Raw genomic sequence first — 26253 nt, forward strand, 5'->3', positions numbered from 1 at the left:
TAAAGCTGGGTTGAAGTTAACAGCTGAGTGAAATATTTGTCTTTATACAACAACTGATTCATCTAATTTCCTCCGATCATATTCCTCAGTATCTCTAACCTGCTGCATTTGAGAACTGATCCCTTACTACTTCAAGCAGCCTTTCCCCACCACATCCAGGGTAGACCTATGTGTGTTTCTAACCATCTGTGTGTGTGTACCTGCAATAAAACACCCCAGAAAGGTCATGGTTTTAAAATTTCCTAAACTTGTGAAAGCTGAACTTTCACTAAGGAAAAATGAAGCCATTCTCTCTCATCCTCTTTTGCAACTCTGCTACATGTTAAAAGACCTACAGATGCAGCAAGGGGGTAGGGTGTGTGTGCATGTATTCATTAGGATTAACTGTTGAGCCCAGGTTTTATCATGTAAACAACTACATGCTAACATCCCTGGAAGCTAACCATTTTATGCTCCATTCTAAACAGGAAGTAGTGAGTTATGCTCAGGATAAAGCTGGTCTCAAAAGAAGGCTGCATGGACGCTACCAGGAAACTGAGTGGCTGCACAGGCATTCAACATGCTAGTCTCTTTGTACCCTTTTTTCAATTTTCCAAGCACCATGGAGCTCTCACCAAGGTATCCAGGGCCCTTCCTCAGTTTAATGCTCAGTCAAAACATTGAGGAAAAGAGCAGGGCTTGGAAAAAGTGCCCTCTTCCACAACCACCCAAACTGGCAAGAGGGCATGTGATATCCAGTCCTCATGGAGCTCTGCCTGAAATACACAGGCAGAAAAACAAGTCACAGAACACACTGAGCGAGCACTGCACAAGCTCCAGTAATTCAATGAAGTACACAAGGAGGAGGTAATGAATGATCGGAACTTTCCATTTAGCAAGGCAACCTCTGCACTAGAAGTGAGGGTGAGATTTGTCCTCCCATCTGAGCTAGCTTGCTAAAGCCAGTGACACAGTTGGGCTGGCACAGGCAGCAGCAGAATGAGCCAACTGTGCCAAACATGTGCCTTACGGGATTCAGATTGGCTTCTATTCAGCAGTACTAGTCCCATGCCGCTGCTGCTCCTGAAGACTATTTTTAGCACATTAGCACGGATGAGAACTAGCATGAGTATGTCTATGTGCACTGGGAATCACGCCCTACCTCATAATGCAGGTATAGCCCAAAATAATAGGAGAAAGGGGGTAGGAAAAGAGAGCGCAGAGCTTCTTCCAGCACTAGACGTCTACACTGGAAAACGGAACCTTTTCAGCCAAGATTAGTACAGGCTGAAACTCCTTTAAACAGGATTCTCTAGTCCAGCATGAATGTTGCAGGACCAGTAAGTCCCGCTGGAGGGCCAGCAGCAAGGAGTCCACTGCCCTGCCAGCCCCACAGGGATATCTGCATGGAGCTGACAGCGGAGCTGTCCAGTGTGTAGCAGCAGGGTTGGGAGCCCTGGTGCACAACGTGCAGGGCTGCTCATGGAGCCCCAGCACAACACACGAGGCTGTTCAGGAAGCCCCAAAACCCAATGCTGCCCAGGGAGCCCTGGTGTGTGGGGCTGCCCAGAGCCCTAGCTTTAGGCTGGCTGGCAGAGTCACAGCAGTGGCTGCCCAGTGGGTCAGCAGGGCAGTTGGATCAGCAGGAAGTGGGGAGTCAGCTGGGAAGCCAGCAACTGGGCCAGGGGGGCTGGTGGCAGGGGTCCAAAAATGACCTCTCCATGTCTAGTAAAATCCCTCATCCAGGATCAGTCAGGTCCCAAGGGTGCCACCTCAGGGAGGTCCAACCTATACCAGGGATTAATTATATTAGGAGGCCTTGTGATGATTCAGGAGCCATAACCAATGTCCATCTCTAGAAGAAGTCTCAGCTTAGAAAATTTAGCTAGCAGGCATCAGGTAGTTTCTGAGCCCTCCCTCATGGTACTTCTTGCTATCAGCCTCAGACAAGTCATTACAGTCCATTTTTGCATTTATGTTTTTCTAAAAGAAAAATTATTTACTAAGTTCTTTAACTAGGATCAGGGCATTACTTTGTGATGTTATCACCAAAGAAGATGAAGGCTCATCTAGATCTGCACCATGTACCATAACTGTCACTGCAAAGAAACTCAATCAGGTTGACAGAATATAACTTGGCCTGAAATTTCAAGGTTAATGGGATTTATAGGCAAATCCCAGAGTAGCACTGCATATGTGAAACGGTAGCTAAATTAGGGTAGGACAGATAAGGCAGTTTTGCTTGAGGTAGAATCATTATGGGGCATTAGCCAAACTGAATGCTCCCTTAAGGCCTGTCAACATGAACAATTTTTGGGAAGCTGAGGTATGAAGTCACCCCACACTAAGCATGCTGGAGACTGACTGAAGACACACATTGGCCGTTCATTAATGCACTCTGACCTAATCCTCTTGAAATCAGGACTAGATCAAAGACTCTGTACCAAGTCTACCTTTTTTCATGAAGAAACCCAAGCAGCATGCTCACCAGCCCTCTCTCACCTCGGATTTAAAAGAAGTTTCATCCTCTGAATTTGACTCCTCCATCTCCATGGGTTTTTTGATCTCCTTGGCTTCGCTTTCAGTTTTTACTTTCTCCACTTTGGCATTTATCTTCTCCTTGGTTTGTTTCTTCTCTGGATACGAGGAAGACGAGGTTCGGGGAGAAGTTCCTGGGATGTTCTTCGCCCCTTTGGAGCTGCTCTTTTTTTGCTTTTTGGCACTAGGCTTTGGTGATTCCACATTAGAGGGCCTCTTGCTGGAAGATTTTGACTCTGGCTGTGGTCCACCCTTTGGAGAAGTGTTCTCCAGTTTGGTCTCCTTCAGGGCCAGTTTTGGTTCCTTGAAAGCAGCTTTAGGAGGTGCTTTCTCCTCCTTAGGCAGTTTGTTCTCAGCTGGTTTCCTGGAGGAATCTTTCAAAGGTTTGCTTTGTTCTCGTTCAAGGTCTTTGGAGGAGTTTTTACTCTCCGAGTCTTTCCTTGGCCTCTCTCTATGCTCCTTGGTTACTTTGTGTGGTTTGGATGCTTTACTACTGTCTTTGTTTGCATCCTAAAAATTAGGGACAGAAACACAGAAACTATATAAAAGCCTGAAATTCTGTACAGCACTATAACTAAAATTTCCAGACAGTGGTGGAGACTCTTTTCCTCATGTAAGTGTTAGACAAAAGGTGAACTTTTAAACCAACCTGTCCTTTTAAAACAGGCAAATCTTAGAAACAAAATTAAATGGAAGAGACATATTAGATCTTTTATCCTGTCAGAGCAAGCTGTGATCCCACCCAATGCCTCTCCAAAAATGCATTACATATCTAACATTAAACTATGCTGGATCTTAGGAAAATGACTAAAATCTCCACTGCTTCTATTACAGCAGATCTTTAGCCAAACAAGGAGCAAAAACAAAAACCAAAACCACCACACCGTAGTAGACACTTACCTAGCCTATCTAATAGGAGGAGTCATTTTCCTTTGCCACTTTTGGATGACTGGCCCCAATTAGTAGAGCGCTGCAAATCTGCAGACATTTGTGGGTATCTGCACTTGCGGATGTGGATGCAGATACCCATGGATCATTTTTGTGGATGTAGATACAAATTTTGTATCCATGCAGGGCTCTACCAATTAGTGCACATGTACTGTTGTGCATCATGGAAGCTGGAGAAAGAAAGAGGGCCTGTTTGGAATGAGACAATTGAGAAATTTAGGCCATGTCTACACTACCCCTAATTTCAGGAAAACTTGTGTCATTCATGGTGTGATAAAACCACCCCTCTGAGTGATATAAGTTTTGCTGGCATAAGTGCTCGCGTGCACAGTGCTATGTTGGCGAGAGACACTTCTGCACACATTGCTCCTGTTTGCTTGTTTAGGTGGTTTTATTACGTTACCAGGAGAGCTTTCTCCCAGCAGCACAGAGTGGCTACATGAGCAATCTTACAGGTCATAGTTTCTCTTCTCAGTTCAGCACTTTCTATCTATCTGCTGCCCAAAAAAATTCAGATCAGCCACTATTAGACAAGTAATACATGATTCAAAGTCATTTTTCCCTGTTGCATCACATAAGGATCAGGAGACAATACAGTAAGTTTAGAAGAATGGAGAAAACAGGTAGTAGGGCTGGATTGTAGCATGGAATGAACACTTTGGCCATTAGAGAGATACAGTGTATGAGGTAGTAGCTTTTATTGGACCAACTTCTGTTGATGAAAGAGACAAGCTTTTGAACTCAGACAGAGCTCTTTTTCAGGTCATTTGAGCATTCTGCTTGGCCATTAATTTTTGTAGCTATGCAGACTCACAGAACACATGTAATCTACTTCAAGGCACATTGCCTGTGGGAATCAGGAGGGAATTGCCCTTCCCATGTACAAAAACCTATACAAGGTCAGCTGCATTAGGCTGGTGCAGACTGAAGGTGAATTTCACCTTCTTCGGGAGCCTTGGGGAACTAGCTATTGCTGCAGGCAGTCTATCAAAATCTTCAAACCAGTTGCTTGAGCAGGTACAGCTTAGCATATGCCCTTTGCATGGCCATCTCAAGCACTCACACTGCTAGAGTAAGTTTTGATTCTCTAGTCAACCTCTCCTGTCTGCTGCAAGGTTGAATTCCTCCAGGACTCTGACTGCCGCTATTACATGAGACAGAGAGCAAAAGATAAATCCTATTACTCTATGGAAACAAGTTATAATAACGGGAAACTACTTATGAAGAAAGCTGTACTAACGCTCAGTTTAAAGACATCAGCTCTAGCAACTGAACATGTTGGCTTAGCTCAAATATTTCCAAATTTTGTCTGCTTTAATAAAAAAAAAAAAAAACTCTCTTCAGAGAGGCCATGAAGTCACAAGAATTCTAAAGGCCCTTCAGACTTGAGACAGAGAGATACAGGAGCAGTGGATTCAATGGGACTCCAGAAGGATATGTTCATCTATGAATCTCCAAAGCACTCATCACTCTAGCATGTAGCCATTAAATAGAGCCTGTGTGGGTGAGCTACTAGAAAGAACACCTAGATTCCTAAGAGGCATTTACAGGGTTTTTAACATGTCAGGTATAGAGGATGCCAACAAAGGTTACTGAGTGCTGCATCTCCTCCATTAGAAGCTGAGGAAGTCACAAAGCCCTTGCTCAGAAGGGAATCCTACAGCTCAAATAACAGAGACTGCCCAGGGCACTAACTAATGAGTGCAAGGAAGAAGAAATCCCAGATGTTCTTAGAGTAACCAGAATTAGTTACTGCAGAGGAAACTTCATTTTTAGATGCCTTTTCAGAAGCAAAGTCCTGTATTCCAACACTCCAATAATATATGCAGCATAGCACGCCTCACTGACCTTTGACCCATGGGATGGTTTGGTCTTCTTGGGATCAGAGAAGGCAGAGAGCGGTATTGTGGGTAACATAGGGTAGTCAGGACTTGGCCTGGACACTGTTTCTGCTCCTTCTGGCATTACCATCACCTAGTAATAGAGAAGAGAAATTATATACAAGTAAGGAGGAAAGTTGACACTTAACATGAGAAAGTGACTTATGATCATTTTTGGCTACTATTATCAGGTCTTTTTTCTCTTTAAAAATGTCAGATCTCTCCTGAATAATTCTAGCTAACACTCCCAGCTCCAATGACAATTTCTAAAACCAAGAACATTCAGATAAGTTTGGGAGCAATGTGAAGTTTCAGTTCCACGAAAGGGAACTTCAGCACCCTGTGTACAAACAGGATGCCTAACCAAGGCTATGACCACAAGAGGCTACAGACAGCAAGAGTAACATGCACAAGTCTCTCCCATGCCCTAAATAGTTTGGAGGCAAACTGGGGATTGGGGAGAGCAAGATTTTACAGAGCACGACACAGTTGGATTCTTTCAGCCAATGAACATCCATGGAAACTAGTTAAATGGCAAGATCAGAAGTACAACATGTGGACAGCCACGAGAGGTTAGAATGTCTGTACGCTCCTCTGTATGTAGCTAAAGTAATTCCACTGAGAATTTGGGGCTGAAAGAAATCTTTTCCACATTTTTTGACAATGAGTTATGGGACTAATAAGATTTTTGAAGTGTCACATCAGACATGACTCACAGTTGATCCTCCTAGTTTCTAAATAACTGCCCAAACATGATTTTACTCCAATATTTGATGATCCTAGAAATGTGTAAGAAAAATGCATGACTAAAACCCTAAAAATTACAAGTGTTAAAAAGCAAATAGTGCTCAGCACCATTCTATGGTAGAAATAAGCCACTTCTTCTTTATCCTCATTGCAGGAGGATGTCTGACTTGTGGGGAAGTTCTGGATAGACTGACTTAGAACGAACCCTAATCCTAACCATAAGTAAATTAATAGCTCCACTTCTAGGCTGTTCCGCTTACAGACAATCTTCCTGTTGGAACAAGATTATTTCTACCATCCAGGCCAGAGAGGTGGGTTTAGGTAGACAACCTTTTTAGCAATTAATTTAGGAATACCTGGAAAAGAGTCATGTACCTGCTGAGGCCTAAAACACGGTCACATAGCTGTAGCTGAAAAAGACTAAGACTTGATGTCAAAATATTAGAACATTAGAATAGACTGTGAATTTGCCAGGTCTCACAGGGAATGTAGGACAAGGTAACTTGCTTAGACCATGTACAACTATTTGACAATATTCAGTGACTGATTCCTTAGGTACCAATTTCCACAGATTCCATAATGTACCCATTGTGGCTGCCCATGTCTTTATCACTGCAGCTTTTCTAGCTAGCCATAGCTTTACTTTTACTATTTACTTCCACTTTTTCCTTTCTTTTCTGCTTTCACTTTTATTTGCCTTCATTTTCCATCACGTAATCTTGATAGCACATATGTCCCATTCTCCTTTAATTCAATTTTCCTCTTTCTTGGCTTCTCCTGTATTTGGAGCCTCTCTAAATTTACTTTCATTCTAATTTCAGTCTCTATTTCTACAAATTTAAGTTTCTAAACCCTCCACAAATTGCATGCTACATGGGCTTTTTAAAAAGCAGACATGATTACATGGTTCGATTCCCCTCAGCAACTGGTGGTTCCTACCGGTAGTGCAGAGAAAATGATCTCTCTCATGCTAAGACAAATTCTCCTATTAGCCTGCTTTAAACAATCTGGCACCCCAAACTTTGCCCTTGTTCTGCTTCCTAAGTGACAGGCAGGGGATGTCTGGATGCAGGGCCACTTAATGGCCAACTATTAAGCCTACTTGTGAGAAAAAGGAACAGAGACACTGCAGAATCTCTTTTTTCTTAACCCTCCAGCTCTATACTGGTGCATCTGGAGGACATTATTGATACCAACCAGTTCACAAAAGAAACTCATACAATCTGAGAACAGCAAGATGGACCAATACAAAAAGTCATCCTCCTCAGGGTGGTTTCTGCAGTCACAGGTTTACAGCCTTCATACTACAGAGACACAAATTTAAACTGAAAATACAAGTATATCAATGACCCACACAAGTACGTCTTGCAGCTGGTAGTGTTGCAGTTAGGTCATCAGAACCAGGATTTGGGATGGCACCAAGACAAATGCAGCAAATGACCAGTTGAGACTGTATACAATAAAGGTATCCAAATAGCTAAGTTAATAAGAAAATAGCTGGATTTCAAGTACAGTGAGAACCCCCAGAACAGAATTAGTAGGCTACACCTTTTCACTACAAGCCTCTTCACATCCCTGGTTCTTCCTGCACTCACCCCTCCAGCCTTAATAAGTTTGCGTCTGAATTCTTTCGTGGGGTTGTTGAATGTCAGTTTCTCACAGCGGAGGTGGTTCACGGGTGGGTTTCCCTCCAGATTCAGGAAAAGGTCATATGTGAAGCAAACTTTCTTCGGCTCCTCCTAAAACCAAGAAAGCAGAAGACTCGTGAAAGTTTTTGGCAAGGTTTTGGCGAATGGTCAATCCTAGGGATGCTGAACAAACACTTGAATGTCACATTCATAACAGAGTTTTACATCTTGGGATCACAAAATTTTGAGAAACTAGGTACAAATATCTCATTTTCCAGAATGCCTGCAATGATCACAGTTGCCAATACCTCCCACCAGAAACTTCAGACAGAAGTTTTTTTCCTAGAGTGACAATCTACAGACAAAGATATTGATGAACACCTGCCAGAACTGACTGTTTATAAGGATGCTAGCCTTTGTAAGGCATCCCAGGTCCAGCAAAGAAGTGCAAATTTTATCCATACCAATCTGGTACAAATGCAGAATCATTTGGAGAATATCACCATCAGAAACACATTTTGCTTTATCATTTATAGAAAGGACAACTCCTGCACTCCAAAGGGGCAAGGGTTCTAGAAAGATTAGTCATGGTGAGGGAAGTAGTCTTAGCTTTGCAAAATCCTGTTCGAAACAACAGAATGAGATGGATGGCAGCTGATGACTGGGGAGAAGCAGCTCATGAATGGGCAAATGCCCTAGTCTTTTCAGCTTTCCAAGTACTATAAATGAGCCATCTTTAGCTGATGAAGTCTGGGATTTGTATACAAGTCAGACCCTTTTCCTATATGTGGCCAACTCGCTCTGTTCCACTTGCAGCCTCAGTGAAGATAATTCTCATGCATTTGCAGTACGGGACACAGACAGCATGAAGCAGAGTACGGATGGCACCCTTTCCACAGAGAAAAAGCAGGAGACACACATTTCCTCTGTCACTCATCCTTGTAATACTTGAAGCTACAATACAAGGTTAGCAAAAGGACAGACATTTACTAATTTTAGTCCCTAGGCTTACATCATATATATAGTAGCCCAATGTCTATGACTTTGTAATGCTGAAATGCTGGCTGTTCCCTCTGGGCGGCGCTGTTGCCTGAGTCACGTCCTTCGCCTCCCGCCATGGCGCTCGGCTGACTTCTGCGCCACTCAGCCGGGTCGCCGTGAGGGAGCCCAAACGGCTGCTTGCTCCCTCATGGCGGCCCGGCTGAGCAGCGCAGAAGTCAGCCAAGTGCCATGGCGGGAGGCAAAAGGGGGCGGAGTGGTGACGTGCGGTGTGACAGCAGCTCCAGGCCCCGCACCCTGGCTGTGAACATCATCGCCCTGCTCCCCCTTCTCACCTTCCGCTATGGCGCTTGGCTGACTTCTGCGCTGCTCAGCCGGGCCGCCACGTGGGAGCAAGTGGCGCAAGCGACCATTTGGGCTCCACTCTCTCCCGAGTGAGAGGCAGGAGAGGGAGGAGAACAGAAAGAGAGAGTGAGAGGCAGGAGGGGGAGGAAAAGAGAACGTGAGAGAGGCAGGAGGCGGAGGAGAGCTGAGGGGGGGGGGGAGCAGTAGGAGAGAGAGATACACGGAGTGAGAGACCGGAGGCTCAGGAGAGAAGACCGACGTGGAGGAGACACCTGAAAATCCCATCTTATGATGGGCTAATTGGCTAGTTGTTAAAGGTTTCACAAAAGATAACATGCATATTGTTTGTCTTCTGTGCCATGGGGGGAGGAGGCGAGAACCATCTCCTACAATTGAGTCCATATACTATGTCAGGAGAGCAGAAAGTGAAGATGTACATAAAAGTAAAACTGATACGTTTATTTCCATCATCCAAGATAAGGCAATAGGAGACAAACAATGCAAGTGGTGAAAAACAAACCACATGTTTAAGACTGAGTTAGTAATCCAAGATGAAGTTAGTTACCAGAAATAAGGGTTTTTAATTTGGAGTTTAATGCTGCGTGTCCATTTCACTTACCATTGGCTGCTAGTTTTTTGGCTGCTAATAACACAAGTGCAGCCTAGTGGGAAGGGAATCCTCAGCCACTGTGACGTTTTATCAGCATATGTCAGTGGAGTGTCTAATTCTACTGCTAATGGAAAGACACACTTTGCTGTAGGAGTATCACAATACACACACAGATAAGTATCAGAGGGGTAGCCGTGTTAGTCTGACTCTGCAAAAGTGACGAGGAGTCCTGTGGCACCTTATAGACTAACTGAAGTGTAGGAGCATAAGCTTTCGTGGGCAAAGACCTACATGCATCTGACGAAGTGGGTCTTTGCCCACGAAAGCTTATGCTCCTACACTTCAGTTAGTCTATAAGGTGCCACAGGACTCCTCGTCGCTTACACAGATAAGTGTAAGGGTCTGTCTACAACACAGTCACTACTGGGAACGTTTGCAATGCTGTAGATATGCTATGTAGAATAGACACATACTACGGTAACAGAAAGGGGTTTTCTGTCAATGCAATTAATACACTTCTCTGTCTTTTGTCAACATAGCTGCACTTCACTCTGTGTGTGCACGCACGCACGCGTGACAGAGAGAGAAGTCAACCTAACTACATCAAAGAGGCTGTGAAATGCTTCACAGGTCTAAATGAGGTAGCTATGATGTTCGCCTAACTCAGATGATGATCCCTATAGTAGCACATGTACAATGGCAATAGATTTCACTAGAAAAATAAAATGTAATGGCCATCAGGCCCAATTTGCATCCCAGGCAGCGATAATAAAGGAAGGAACTGTTTAATTGGCAAATTGCCTAGATAATGGACTCTAGGAAGAGAAACCGTCCCCTATTTGCCTATTTAAGGCTATGTATCACCTTCAATGCTACAATTTCAAGTGCTTTTCTTTTCTATGGGGATTTGCAGCCCACATGTCCACCCTGACACCACCAGAAATTAGGTATGTCCTATTTATTACAATAGGGAAAAGCCTCAAGAAAGGGCTTTTTGCTTACAAACACAGGGAGCACAGCAGCATGTTTTAGATCAACATTCTGTTCCCATTTTAAAGAAAGAGTAGGGAGATTTTGGCTCCCCTGACAAGACTGGGTCCTCCTCTCCCTAGTCCTTTTGTTTTGCCCTTATCTCTTTCACAGAACTAGAAGGGACCTCCAGAGGTCATCGAGTCCAGTCCCTTGTGCTCACAGCAGGACCAAGCACTGTCTAGATCATCCTGACAGATGATTATCCAACTTGCTTTTAAAAATCTCCAATGATGGAGATTCCACAATCTTCCTAGGTGATTTATTCCATTGGTTCACCCTGATAATTAGCAATTTTTTCCTAATGTCCAACCTAAACCTCCCTTGCTGCAATTCAAGCCCATTGCTTCTTGTCCTATCCTCAGAGGTTAAGAATAGTTTTTCTCCCTCCTTCTTGTAACAATCTTTTACATACTTGAAAGCCGTTATGTCTCCTCAGTCTTCTCTTTTCCAGACTAAACAAGCCCAATTCTTTCAATCTTCCCTCATAGGTCATGTTTTCTAGACCTTTAAACATTTTTGTTTCTCTTCTCTGGACCTTCTCCAATTTCTCCACATCCTTTCTGAAATGTGGCACCCAGAACTGGACACTATACTGCAGCCAAGGCCTAATCAGCATGGAGTGGAACAGGAGGATTACTTCTCATTTCTTATTTACCAGATTCTTGGCAATACATCCTAGAATGATGTTTGCTTTTTTTGCAGTAGTGTCACACTTTTGATTCATATTTAGCTTGTAGTCTACTGTGACTCCAGATCCCTTTCCACAGTACTCCTTCGTAGGCTGTCATTTCCCATTCTGAATATGTACAACTGATTATTCAGTTGTAAGTGGAATACTTTGCCTTTGCCCTTATTGAAGGTTATCCTATTTACCTCAGACCATCCATTTCCCCAGTTTGTTCAGATCATTTTGAATTTTCATGCTATCCTCCAGCGTGCTTTCAACTCCTCCTAGTTTGATATCACCGGCAAAACGTTATAAGTGTACAGGAGGCCCACAACTTGCAACCGCCCAAGTTCTGACCCCCCTGCACTTACAACCATTTTTATAAGTGCGGAAGGGGCCAAAAACCCCGGACTTACATCTTCGGCCCACATTTATGATGGCGCACGGTGCCTATCATAAATGAGGGTTCGAGTTACGATGCCCCCGACTTGCGACACTTCCCCAGGAACCAATCGCGTTGCAAGTCGGAGGTCTCTGGTACTCTCTGTGCCATTATCTAAAACACTGATGAAGATGTTGGACAGAACTGGACCCAGAGCTGATCCCTGAAGAACCCCACTCGTTACACTCTTCCAGCATGACTGTGAACCACAGATAACTACTCTTTGGGAATGGTTATCCTGCCAGTTATAAATGGGCCTACAGTAGGTCCACCTAGGTTTTATTTCCCTCATTTCTTAATGAAACAGTCATGCGAGATAGTATCAAGCACCTTAATAATATCTAGAAATGCCACATCTACATCCACCCTCTTGTCCAGAAGGCTCACTACCCTGTCAAAGAAAGCTATTAGGTTGGTTTGACACAATCTGTTCTTGACAACTCCATGCTGTTACTTATCACCTTGTTATTGTCTAGATGTTTGCAAATGGATTCCTTAATTATTTGCTCATCTTTCTTGGTACAAAAGTGAAGGTGACTAGTCTGTAATTCCCTGTGTTGTCCTTATTTCCCTTTTTACAGATGGGCACTATATTTGCCCTTTTCCAGTTTCCTGAAATCTCTCCTGTCTTCCAGGACTTTTCAAAGGAAGGATACTATCAATTGACTTTGATTCTTATCTGCTTCGTTTTAACTACCCAATCTTCAGATACCTACCGATTCCCTCTACCTTCCTGATTTTCCATACCTTCTGCTCACTGTCTCCCCTTTTCCTTCCCCCCCGCTATTTATTTTGGGTCTGCACATCCTAAACTCAAAACCCCGGTCATCTGAAGAAGTGGGCTGTACCCACGAAAGCTCATGATACCATCTACATGTTTTGCTAGTGCTACCAGATCATTTGTTGTCTTTTTCTCTACAGGCTAACTCGGCTACCCCCTGAAGTTTTCAAAGCTAATTAGCTAATGGCTCATATCTCCTCAGTCAGCTCCTGGATATTTCATCAGACCCTGATAAATTGAACAAATCTAACATGTCGTCTAAATAATTTTCAACTTGTTCTTTTCCTATCCCCTTTTCATTGGCATTCACTATGTTAGGTGCCCAATCGCCACCAACTTTCTTGATGAAAACCGAAGAAGCACCTCTGTCATTTCCAAATTTTCTGTTACTGTTTTTTTCCCCTCTGAGTAATGACCCTACCCTGTCCTTGATCTTTCTCTTGATTTTAGTGTATTTGTAGATTGTTTTCTCGTTGCCCTGTTTTGAGCCCTGGCCTTTCTAATTTTGCCCATATATTTATATTCATCCTTTGTAATTTGACCTAGTTTCCACTTTTTGTAGGATTCTTTTTTGATTTTTAGATCATTGAAGATCTTCTTCTTAAGCCTTGCTGGTCTCTTGCCAGACTTCCTATATTTTCCATGCAGTGGAATAGTTTGCTTGTGCCCTTAAGAATGTCTCTTTGAAAAACTGCCAACTCTCTTCAATTGTTTTTCCCTCCAACTTACTTCTCCTGGGATATTCCCTTGCAACTCCCTGAATTTGCCTTCTTGAAATCCATTGTCTTTATTTTGGTGTTGTCCATCCTACCATTCCTTAGAATCATTAAGTCTACCATTTCTCGCATTAGTATATAGACATCTAAGATACTAAGTTGATCCCCCCTCACCAGTTCTGTCTTGTCCCTCCTTTATCCCTGCTATTACAGTCCATGTTCCCCCCAAATTCTGATCCTTCTCTCATTTCCATGGTTTATGACTCACCTGCCCTCCTTCAAACCTAGTTTAAAGCCCCACTCACTAGGTTAGCCACTCTGTATCCAAATATGCTCTTCCCTTCTTTGATAGGTGGACCCCATCTCTGCTTAGCAGCCCTTCTTCCTGGAATAGCATCCCACGATCAAGGAAGCCAAAGCCCTTCTGGCGATACCATCTTTGCAGCCAGGCGTTCAGCTACAGGATGCATCTGCCTGCCTGGCTCCAATCGTTGATTGGAAGGACTGAAGAGATCACCATCTGCTCTCCAAACTCCTTCACCCACACTCCCACAGCCCTGTAAATCACTTATGATACTGTGACATATCACTCTCAGCAGATCATTAGTGCTCACATGGATGAGTAGCCTGGGGAACAATCCCCCCATAACATCTTGGATATGGGCTCCTGGAGGCCATTACCCTATGTTTCTTTTCTTGGGAGTTGTAGCTGCACCCCCTCCCCCCCCCCGCCTTGGGGGGCACATGGCTTCTCCTCTTCTGCCTTAAAGGGTGACTCCTCATTTCTCATTGCCAGGGCAGCATAATGGTTCTCAATCTGTATGTGGAGTGGGTTGGGAGCAGAGGAGGAACACTGCCTGCATCAAGAAATGCTAGCGAGCATAGCAAAGGGGACCTTTCTGCAGCTTAGTGAGGCCTTACTTGCATGTCTCATTCAGTCCATGACATTCAGCAACTCCACAGCAGTCTCTCTTACTACAGGTTATATCCTGCAATTTCATTCCCCAGTTCAGAGCAGCAGATATAGAAACCTTGGGCCTCTAGTTCAGTGTTTCTCAACCTTTTTTAATAAAGTACCCTTTTTTAAAAAAAATTATAAGTATCCCCAGTACCTACAGTTTTCAGACACACACATTTTTTTTTCTACCATTGCAACACATTTGTTTAAACTACTTAATCGTAGCCGGGCAGGCAATTACATTTTTGGGTGTAAAAAGTGCAAAAATAATAAAGTGCTGTTAAACAAAAATTCAGTTTTCTCAAAATTTCAGCTGTGTTGACATACTCCCCCCCCCCAACCCCAGACTTCTCTGGAGTACCCCTAAGGGTACTCGTACCACTGGTTGAGAGAAACTGCTCAAGTGAACCTATTTTCAGCTGATCTAATGAAAGGCTGACAATTCTCAGACCACACAAATTGTGGAAGTTTGCCAGGGAGATGCTATTGTATCTATATGGAAACCAGACCCCTAAGAACTAAGCAACTGTTAACCTTGAAACAAACATCTGTGACCACAGCTGGCCTTTCATCAGCATGAGAAAGCTTGGGACCCAAGTGTTTAGTTTCTTACTTCCCAGGCCAGAAGAGGACTAACGTGCAGGTAAATAGCTACAGCACAAAGATATTGGGGCTCTCAGGTAAAGACAGTGTAAACAAATTGCATACAAACTACAAGACAAAGGCAGGGTCTTTAGTATCCAAGAAACCGCTACGTTAAGTTTTGGAGAGTGCAGCTTCTCAGTGTTATGTTGACAGGCCACCGGTAACTCAAGGGAAAGCGAAACATACATATATTTAGCAAGAGTGCCAGAGTGCAATTTTCTTCTCATTTTGTCAAAAAGGAAATTTTCACGAACAGAAAGTTTAAAGACCTCTGCACTTTCTTCCTTCCACTAGTTGGAAAGACATAGCAGCCGTGGAAGGTATCTCAGGTACAAAATATGCAGAGTAATTCTGGCAAACACATGCAATTGCCTCATGTAACTTAAATAGATGAAGAGAAACCCAGAAAATGTGACTTAGAATTGTTTCTAGAAGACTTCAAGTTTTGTCACATGTAATCCATGGGACAAGGACATAACCTTAGCATAGGGTTTCCCAGACCCATGGGGTCCTGAAAACTTGGCAGACCCCTTGAAATATCATGATTTTAATTTAATAGGTACCAAACAGACCAAGTTTTGGAATTCTTTTTTTCCTTTCTTACATATTTCTTATAAATTCTCCCCCCCCCCCAAAAAAAAAAATAGTAACACAATAACAGGGTTGTACAATTGACATTAATATTTTGTCGTGGAGCCCCCGGACCCATGGCACGAAGCCCCAGGGCTCCACGGAGCACATTTTGGGAAATCTGCACTAGCAGAAGCAGGCTTTATTCAAAGGCTATTATCCTGTAATACTAGGCACAGGAGGAAGCACAGGAAATTTCAAATTACTCCAAAGCAGAAGAGACAATTCCCTTTCATCTCATGTATCGAGATATTTATATGGTCCTCAAAGTATATGAGGGTTTCCCAGGAATTTGTTCTAATAGCTCAGAAGAATCTCCACCTTTTACAGATGAGGAATTGAGGCAGAGGATTTAAGTGATTTGCCCAAAGTCACAGACTATGGCAGAGCTGTGACTCAAACCCAGTTTCCTGTGAACTAGGCAAGATCACCTGCCCTCTCTTTTCTAAACGCAAACAGTCCCATTTGGGTGAATAACCCTTTTGGGTAGTCAGAGAAACATTAAACATGCTCCATTTCACACAGGTTTTCAACTGCAGAACAAGCATTTTTAAATAACAAAATCATACCAGAGAAGTGACTCCAAGCAGTTTTGAACCAGGGAGTTGCTATCAAGTATCTGTTTCTTCAGTGTTGTCTTTACTGACAGCTACGGCTTAAGAATCCTGAGGATCCCAAAAGTTTAAAACTGTCCAGTACTTCCCTCCCCTCCTCCCCCGGACACCTAGGAAACCCCAAGAGTGCATTTGCAACATGATTTATAACAGGCTAGTCACCTTCCAATTCTAAACTGAAAAACCCAGGTGTGTTTATAAGGCCAGATTTCAAAGTCATTCTAAATAAGAAACTGGGTTTTCCATTCTTCCTGTTGGGAATTGCTTTAGGCGTGCAGCTTCATGCACCGCTGCTCTTCTCTCAGGCTTCAACTGCCTGGCCCTGTGGCAAGAGGGCTCAGCACCGTTTTGCTCTAGTAGCTGAGATAAGGGCTGGTAACACTGCAGACTCAAGGAATTGACTATATAGAACCCAACTTCTGATGTTGATAAGTATGCCATGAAAGGAAGAACCAACTAGTGACATTCAAACAGATATGGGGCAAGAGTCATTTTTAAGAAATGACAAACAAGTGCATAAGGGGAATGGCAAGATGTTCTCAGAGTCCAAATCCCTTCCTAATCCAAGAAAGCAGTTAGCAGGGCTGTTTTAACAGTGTCTCTGCAATGATAAAACTTGCTAGAACTCAGGTTCAAGTCCAAGAGTTAACTCAGCCCTTCTTACTGTTAATCTTTTGTGTGGATCTTTTTAGTTAGAGGCCTTGGAAACTGAGATTCTCTCTGCTCCATGTGCACAATCCTGACACACCATTAAAGTAGAAGACCAGGAATAGCCTACCCCAAAGCTTAAGACAGGTCCTAACCTATTTGCACTCCACTTTGAGTTCCATTCAGTGGATAACTCTGCTCCTCCAGGTGTCACTTATCTGTTCACCTTATGCTCAAATCCTCACTATTCTAGCTTCCATGTACATGCAATCAGTTACCAGCATCTACTCCTCATTAGTTACTAACTTTTAATTTTTTTAATAAAGACTTCAAGGTCTCGTGGCACTTTTCTGTGTCCTTGATCAAAATTTCCCCTTCCCTCTTTTTTTCCATCCATGAGTAGAATAAATGTTATGTGCACAAAGGCATGAATGGATGTGCACCATATGGGCTCCCTGCTAATCAGCTGGGTTGCACCTGAATCTCTCCTGAGTGGCCGCTCAAGCGCTCATCTTATAGGGAACATTGGTCAACATCTACAAATGCTGAAAGGGATATTGCCCCATTTAGGAAAGCTGCTACATTTGATAATATTTCTCTACCTGACAGCGTGATAGGGATATGTAACATACTGAACTGTACCATGTAACTCCTTGAGCACCAAACTGAAAGAGCTGTGAAAAGCAGCAGGACCCGCAACAAGAACATTTAGGCTCACAAAAAAAAAAAACCAATAAATACGAACTGAATACAAAAATAAAAATATTGCTCTCCTCATCACCAGTACAAGCACTGCAGGGTTAATAGAGAAACAGATAAAGAATGGTAGGCACTGAAAAATGGAAGACCACAATGTGTTCTGATTGAAAGCATGAACAAAATGGTAAACTAAACGCTTGTTCTTTTCAGCATATGATTAAACAGCAGATGAAAAAAGGTCTAATCATTCCTTCTGAACCCTCACCCAGACCAGGAATTTTCCCTTAAAACTTTACTAAAAAGAAAGCACTGTAAGTGTCTCAGGATTTTAAGTAAAATCATATCTGTATTATATGCGCTAGATTTAAGTGGGTGCTGTTCTGAGACAACTAGCAGGCTATGACAACCATCAGACTTCTGGGGAAGGAGTGGGAGAAAGACTGCAATGCATTTACTGTAACTAATTCATACTGATCCAATTACAGGAAGAAACAGAAAGGGTTTAAAAATAGAAGTGAGTAGTAAGCTAACATTTTCAGTCAAATAATCCCATATGAATTGGCAGTTACTATTAGTCAATTTCGCTTTCACAAAACATTCTCACAGTCTGCTGAGAACTTTCCATTTTATTGTCAGGCTTGATTCCAGAGACAGGGGATCTACTAGTCACCAGTATTAGAGTAGAAAATAGAAGGACTCCTCTTTATGCTATGAAAGTCTTATTGTTGTTCACAGGGGCTACTTTGACATTATGGCAAGTATTTGAGGGATAGCAGTATTCGTCTGTAGACACAAAAATGAAGAGGTCTGTGGCACCTTAAAGACTAACAGATTTATTTGGATGTAAGCATTTGTGGACAAAAACCCACAAAAATATATGATAATATGAAAGCTTATGTTAGGGATGTAACATCTTGTTTAATGGGTTAACCAATTAAAGGGGATGCAGGCAGGGAAGGGGCCACTGAAGCAGCACCCCACTCGCCTCCACTGAATCAGTTAACCAGTTAAAATTTAATTGGTTAACTTATTAAATGGGATTTTACATCTCTGGCAAAAATGAGAGACTGAGGGCATGTGAAAGACAGGTGATTATAAGGCAGCATGGAAAGAAAATGCAAGTTGGTGAAAAGAATAGCAGGAAGATGGCAGAGAGGGAAAGACGATGATAAGAGAGAGAAATAAAGAGCAAGTAGAGGACTGTCCCCATGGATTAGGTGAGTCCCCTCCAAGATGCCAAGGGGGAGAGGACCACGTTTTTGTGTAGGTAATTAAAGGTGAATTCTGAACCTGAAGTGCAGGGAGGGGGGAGCGTGGCTTTCACCTAAAAGCTTTTCAAAATCAGCAGGAAAAGCCAAACTTTATCTATTTAAAATCTCATTTTTGTGGGTCTGGGCAAAGTGGTTTCTATCCCCCACCCTCTGCAATGCCCACTTCTCTTGACACAGCTTGGCCTCACCCCATTTCCCAGACTCATAACACAAGGCAAATGGGAAATTTTTTGGACTTGCTCACTGACCCATTACCGCTTCAGTAATAAAGCTCAGAGCTCCACAAGCTACGAAGGGTAAACAGACAACATCAAACAGTCACATATAATAGTGTCGAGAAGAGGGAATGTGATGGAGAGGTGCAGAAGGAAAGAATGAAGGCAGCCCAGTGTATTCAGTAAATGAGATGCTGGAAGGCCAGACAGGCAGAGTTAAAGTACTGGTGTGGTGTAGAGAAGTTATGGCAATAGCAAGGTATCTGCCCATGGATGGGAAATAGGGATGTGAATGTTTAACTGGTTAACCTGTTAACCGGTGGGGGCTGGAGCAGTGCTCCCCACCTGCCATAGGCAGAGGGCTGCTCCAGCCCCACGGGGGCCCACTGCCGACAGGGGCTGCCCTGGCCAGGATGCCACAGCAGCCCCGCCAGCAGGGCATCCTGGTCCACTGCAGGCCTGCTTCAGCCTGGCCGGTAGAGCCCCAGCTCCAGCCCCCTTGCCTGCTCTCCCCTTTAACCAATGTCATCAGTGGGGAAGCAGACGTTATATACTGTTAGATGGCTTGATATTTATTTCCTGGGTTTGTTTCAGCTACGTTATACACAACAAACCCAACTGGTGCTCATCACATTTTTTGTGTAGTAATAAAAAGGGAACACACAGTACACGGTCACAACAAAGAATGAATATGAAATTGAATATACAAGTGCAGTTACTCTGACAAATCCCTAGTTTTTGTGACCTTCTTCAAGCCATGTAGCATAGGACTTTTGAGGAAGGCCTAAACTTTATTTTCATCTTCGGTATATGCAATTAATACTGCATTTTAACAGTCATAGTTATTGTGGAATCTTATGATCTAAAAGTTTCAAGTACAGGTTGAGCTTCTCTAGTCTGGCAGCACCCTCAGGACCTGACTGGCACTGAACCAGAGAATTTGTCTACCCATGGGAGGTCAATATTGTCTAATGGTACTACCAACACTTCCACTGCTTACAGGGCTCTTACAAGACATTTTCTCTACTAGACAGGAATGTTTCCTTTCAAAGTCTGGCAGAAAGCTTGCTACTGCTTCCAACAATCACAGCCAATTTCTGTTTATCACAGCAATAAAAAACACACATAAAACGGTCACATAATTTAGCATCTTTTTGCCAAGCAATTTAACTGTCTGGTGTGGTTCAAAGTAATCAAAACAATTACATGAATAGGAGTCTACCTTATTTTTGAAGTATACTTCAATAGGCATAATGAAACCAGCGTAGCCGGACTCCTCCACTTTGTAAGGAGGCTCCTTGCACACTAAGAAGAAGAAAGCAAAATAAACATTAACTTCAGACAAAATGCAACACTATTCAAGATCAGAGAAATTACAAAGAAGTGAAATGAGCCTCTAACAATTCAGGGCAAACCTTTGTCCTTCATAACACAGAATAGGATAATGTACTTAATTAAGAAGTAGGAATTGCTCTCCCACTACTGTCAAAACAAACAAACAAAAAAGATGACTTACCTTGTGTTGTAACTGTGGTTTTTTGAGATGTTTCCCCTATGGGTGGCTCAACTTCTGGCTCACGGGTGCTTTTTGAGCCCTTGTTGAGAGATTTTCCATTAGCAGTGTCTGTTTGACCTGCACATGCAACACTATGCACTCAGAGGGCACATCTACACTGTGGGGCTTAACTTAAAATAAGCTACGCAAATTGAGCTACTTGCATTGCATATCTTATTTCAAAACAGATTATTTTGAAATAGGGAGCATCTACACAGCACTTATTACAAAATACAGCACTCTTCTTCAGACTTCTCTTATTCCTCGTACAATGAAGGTTACAAGGGTCGGAGTAAGAAGTCCTCCAGCTTGACAGTATTTTTACACTATTTTGAAATAACTGCCTGCTGTGTATGTTAGTTCAGAATAGTGCTAGTATTTTGAAATAGTGTTGCAGTATAGATGTACCTTAAGCGTACATAGGGCTGTGCAGGGGAACCATAGTCCGTTCTTTCTTTAGCAGAGTGTCCAGTAAGAACAGTCTGAAGCACAGTCTGAAAGGAATGGACCATCCAAAAAGGACAAACATCTCAAAGATCCACAGCTACTGAACCAAGTGAGTAACCTTGTCTTCTTTGCTCTTGTCCTCCCCACCTGCTGTGGCCAGGGGGCTGCTCCAGCCCGATTGGGCCTACCGTGGACTGGGGCGCTCCAACCCAGCTGGGGCTATACAGGGGTTAACTTGCATTTTGTTTAGCTGGGGACATAGCTGGAAGGTGAGAGCTGTCTGAGTGAATGTTAGTACTGATTGAGATACAGGAAGACTAAAATTACTTCTCGATGAAGGTAAGCAGTCACTACTGCTACAAGAACACCCATGGTGCTGAAAAGAGGCTAAAGGAAAGAACTCGAGACTAAAAATGGTACTGGAACCTGGTGAAGTGAAGGTATCTTCTGAGTGCGAGCGGTTTCGCTATATAGAAATAGGTATTCTGTAGGTTAAAGGCAGACACTAATCTGCCTCTTGGGAAGGGATTACAGTTGCCAGAGTCATCCTCTGGAATGTTTAAGGCTTTACAAATTTGTTCGTTTGTCTTAGATCTACATCAGCCTTCATCCACAAGAAAATACTTTGAGTAAAACCCTTTTCACTTGTGAGAGGATGGGACCAGTTCATCAGCTCCTAAACAAAGGAAAGAGTATACTTCTTGACTCCATATAGTCTCATAAAAGGGGTCCCTGAAGAGGAACTTGAAATAGATGATGTAGTGCAATGTTATAAGCACTATGACTGCTATAACATGCTTCCAGACCTGTAGGAAATGGGAAAGGCATCCTCCAGAAGTGAGGAGGTAGATAAAAGGCTGCAGCTTGCAAACTAGAGGTGAGAGAGCAATCATGCTCTCAACCAACTTGTAAACATTATTTTAATGACTGGGGACTTGCTGAAGACACATAGGAAGCACTTTTCCTCTGAAATCTCTTCTGCTAGTGTGTTCAGTAGGTCTGTAAAAAGTAGAGAACTGTGCTGCATGCTATCTCTGAGCAGTTTGAGACTTGCTAAATGTCCTCATATTTGTAGGAGTATACATACCAAAATATCTCAATGGAATCGTTCAGGGTGTACAGGGACTTGTTCAAAGTCCCTGAAATGAGCTTCTGACCATGAAAGACAAGGGCTTTAACTGTATTTTGAACCTCTCTCAGGAATCCTGACAAATGGATGCACATGACAACTACTGTGGAGATGCATTTAGCAGCAGTGTCTACAACATCCAGGTTTGCTGGTAGAGAGGTTCTGGCTACTAATTGACCTTCCTTAATGTCAGCTTAGAAGTGTTTTCTATGATCCTCTTGAAGATCTTCAATAAAGGATGCAAGCTTGTTGCAATTCATATAGCCAAACTTGGCCATGAGTGCCCAATAGTTTGCTATTCAAAACTGGAGAGTTGCAGATGAGTAGGCCTTCCTTTCAAAAAAGATCTAACTTTTTCTGGTCCTTGTCATAAGAAGCTATTGTAAAGTAATGCTATCTACCCTGCTCGTTTAAGGCACTCCTGGGAATTGGGAGGGTGTGTGTGCTTAAACAAAAATTCTGAGTCTTGGCAGGAAGGGGGACATAGTATGATATCACCCATTTATGAGTTACCAGAACGGTGGCAGAAGTTTTCCACACAGTCTTTGCTGGATACAGGAGTGCTTGCGTACATGTAGATTGCACTCGCATGCCATCAGGCTTGGGGTATGTTGGATTGTGTTGTAGCATGTGGATGTGGCACACCAGGGTCACCAGGAGAAAAGACTTGGCCCTTTGCTTGATAGCCATGGACACAAATAGTTTCAGCAATGTGCAAAAGGAGTGAGTCTTGTGGTTGTAGAATGCCAGTGCACAGCAGATATCAAGGGAGCGCAGACCCTGACTGTGTGAGAGGCATGTGGTTTGGGGGAAGAAAACAGTAGATAGGAGGATATACTGATGTAGGTGGAATTCTGACAATACTTTTGGGAGGAATTTAGGATGCAGCCTTAAGGACACTTTGTCCTGGTGGAATAGAAATACATCATAGCCAGCCACCAGTTCACTGATCCAATTAGCTGAGGTAATGGTTACCAAGAATATCCTTCATGGAAAGGTGGGAGAGGAAGCACTTTGCCAGCAGCTCAAAGGGTAGCTCTGTGAGGGTGGAGAGAACAAAGTTACGGATCCACAGGGGTCTGGATTTGAGTATTGGTGGCTGGGTGTGTAAACAATAAAGGTGCCACCTGGGGGGGAGGGGGGGAGAAAGGCACTGAACACTGTCAATGTTTTGAGATTGAAAAGGTAATCCAGGATGATAGATGCAGATATTAGTGGTGGCAAGCCTATGATGTGAAGCATCTTCATTCATGACATGAAGTATCCATTCTCTGTGGATGCCCACTTGTGTGGTTAAGGATGTGTCACACTGAACTGAAGCATGCTCTTTCTACCCTTGAGTCTCATTCAAACACCAGGACGTGAGGTGAAGAGGCCAGAAATTGGGATGCCAGATCCAGCTCCAATTTTATGTGTGGAGGACACTGGAGTGCTCGGAGACATAGCAGTGTGCGGGTGGAGAATATGAGGAGGTGCATGGAATAGAATGCACAGACACAGAACAGGGCTCTGAGTACCATGGTGTCCTGTTCCAGAGGATCTTGAGTACCACTTGTAAGAAGAGGAGAATGGGGGAAAAGACATAGCAGAGGTCATCTGTCCAGGAAAGGAGCAAAACATCGCCTGGATAGTACTCTCCCATTGCTCCCCTGGAAAAACAGGTTCTTGTAAATGGCAAAGAGATCCCACTGAAGGGTGCTGCATTTGGCAAGAAGGTACCAGAGTGTACGTTGAGTAACTCCCATTTGCAGCTGAGGTAGAAAGGTCTGCTGAGCATGCTGGCTACGGAATTCTGGGTACTTGGGATGTACATGGCTTGGTGGTTGATGCATCAGTTCCAAAGGATGGACGGACTCGGAACAGAGGTGGGGAGCCTTGGTGCTGCCTAACTGCTAATGTACACAGATGCTGTGCAGTTTAGTTGGAGAACAACTGTACGTGGTGGGATCAGATAAGAGAAAGAAATGCTTGGCATGTAAACTGGACTGTCCGCAGTTCTAGTACATTTATAGGCATCTTCCTCCTGTAGCTGTGTTATGGTTTAGATAGGCTCTGTCCCATGACAGAGGCAGCGGTTGTGACAGTGGCCGCGCGCGTGTGTGTGTGTGTGTGTGTGTGTGTGTGTGTGTGTGAGAGAGATATATCAAACTGGACCTTGAAAGTATTGGTCCACCATTTTGAGAGAGGTCAGCACCATGTGGAGAACAATACGGTCCATATGGGGAGAGGATGCACATCTAAGGGCAACGTGTATGCAGACATGTCTCATCTCAGATGCAAGCTGCTATGTATCCAAGGAAAGAGAGAACAGTGGACTGTGGTACACGGGCTGTAAGACACGTCCACAAGAACAGTCCTGGTTGTGAATCAGCCTGCCAGAGGAAAGATCTGTGTTATGATGGAGCAGAGCCCTGTTCCGATAAAGTGGACTGCCTGTGTAGGGATCAACACTGACTTTTCCTCATTGACAAATATCTAGAGATTCCAGGAGAGCACAAAGGGCACATACAGGCAAGGTGAGTTCCCATCAGGAGAGTACGACAGGGAACCAATCACCTGGACAGTGGTATAGCAAATAGCTGAGGTGGCGCACAGAGAAGACTCGTGCAGCCATCACTATGCTGAAAAGATCTGGAATTGGTAGTGGTTGGGTCCTACCTGAAAATGGAGAAATTTACAATGGGCTGAGAGCATAGCCACATAGAACTAGCCATCCTTCATGTTGAGAGTTATGAACCAGGCTCCTTGGAGGGGGAAAGAGATGGGACAATCAATGCCAGGGTCACCATATGGAATTTGGATCATTTCAAAGATGTTCAGCACCCAAAGATTGAGAATGGGGCCATGCCTTCTACCCTTCTTCAGGATGAGGATGCATGGTGAATAGGAGCCTTGCGCCATACATTAGGTGGGCCATGCTCTATGGCTCTTGTGAAGAGAAAGAAAAGCATCTGTTTCTTGTTGGAGAATGCATTGATGGGGAAGGTCCACAGGGAGGGAAGTAAGTGGATGGAGGGGAGGGGGAGAGAAATGAGAGAAATTCTATAAAATATCCATGGTGGATGATCTCCAGCACCTTATTGTTCATCTTGATCTTGACCAATTGAGGGCAAATAGGGCAGGATGCCCCCCCAAAGACAGTATGGAACACCATAGGTGGCAGCAGGGGAGGTTCACAGGTGTAGACTGGCATGTCCAAAATGGGCTTTTGACTGCTGGTGAAAGGTGGTCAAGGAGGTGACAGTGGCAGAGGCAATTGTGGAAGAGGCAGGGAAGTGAGGTTGTTGAGAGCAGTTCTGCTTCCTATGTGGGGCCTCCTTCTGACACCTGGTAGTAGACGGGGTAGGAAGTGTGAGAGCCAAGGATACATATTGAGGGTCCTTAACATTGCCCAGGGATGCTTCAATGAGTGAGGAGATCCGTTCGTTTTGTCATATAACAGTCTGTTCATCAAAGGAGAGGTCCTTGATTGTAATTTGGATTTCTCTGGGAATGCCGGACAATGGGACCTAGGAATGTCACTGCAGAACTCTTGTGAGTTAGATAACTTTATGGCATCCACAGCGCACCTTCTCACTAGGCGCCCCTTGTCTGCCCAGGACTGAAACTGCTGCTGGTAGTCTGGAGGTATCTTGTCCCAGAACTCTTCTAGCCTCATGTAAAATCTTACAGGGCTAGCAGAGCCTGACAGTTCTCAATCCGGAACTGTATTGCTGCTACAACTGCCATATAGTTCACACTGGTCAAAGGATGGCCTCATCAATAGGTAAAGCCACCCTTTCGTGCCCCTGAGGTTGGAGAATGTTCAGGAGCTGATGTCGGTCTTGAATCCCTGAGTCCACTACTATCTTCTGGAGCAAATCCTGGTATTGCCAGTGGTCGTCCAATAGAGAAAGCAAGAAGGCAATAAGCACCTCACCTAATGAAGAGCAAGCAGTGGTTGGGGCAGGCAGTGTCAGTTCAACGATTGCCTCTTCCTCAGAGATTAACAGTGCTGGAGAAAGAGCAGGGCAGGCACGACAGGATACCTGGGAGGGTGTGCGCTGCTGGTGGAAGGGGTACCAGAGGGCCCAAGATGGCCATGGGAAAGGTTCCCATGGATGTTGTGGACCTCCTTGGTAACGGTGCCA

The 26253-nt window shown here is 43.8% G+C and overlaps 1 protein-coding gene across 3 annotated transcripts in view; it reads right to left on the minus strand.

The window, feature by feature from the left end:
- Window positions 1-26253, minus strand: part of MLLT1 (MLLT1 super elongation complex subunit) — a 52776-nt gene that overhangs the window by 20224 nt on the left and 6299 nt on the right. For 2 of the 3 annotated variants that reach the window (XR_012896729.1, XM_075903164.1), the window contains exons 3-6: window positions 20215-20297; window positions 7688-7831; window positions 5314-5439; window positions 2481-3027 (exon numbers count right to left, since the gene is read on the minus strand). Coding sequence is in view for 2 of the 3 variants with exons in the window: in XM_075903164.1 (XP_075759279.1) it covers window positions 2481-3027; window positions 5314-5439; window positions 7688-7831; window positions 20215-20297 (900 nt within the window). In the remaining variant the exon portion in view is untranslated. The remainder of the gene's footprint in view (window positions 1-2480; window positions 3028-5313; window positions 5440-7687; window positions 7832-20214; window positions 20298-26253) is intronic. The other variant, XM_075903165.1, reaches the window with a different exon arrangement.

Source organism: Pelodiscus sinensis, chromosome 19 (assembly GCF_049634645.1).
Source record: "Pelodiscus sinensis isolate JC-2024 chromosome 19, ASM4963464v1, whole genome shotgun sequence".
NCBI classification, from domain to species: Eukaryota; Metazoa; Chordata; order Testudines; family Trionychidae; genus Pelodiscus; species Pelodiscus sinensis.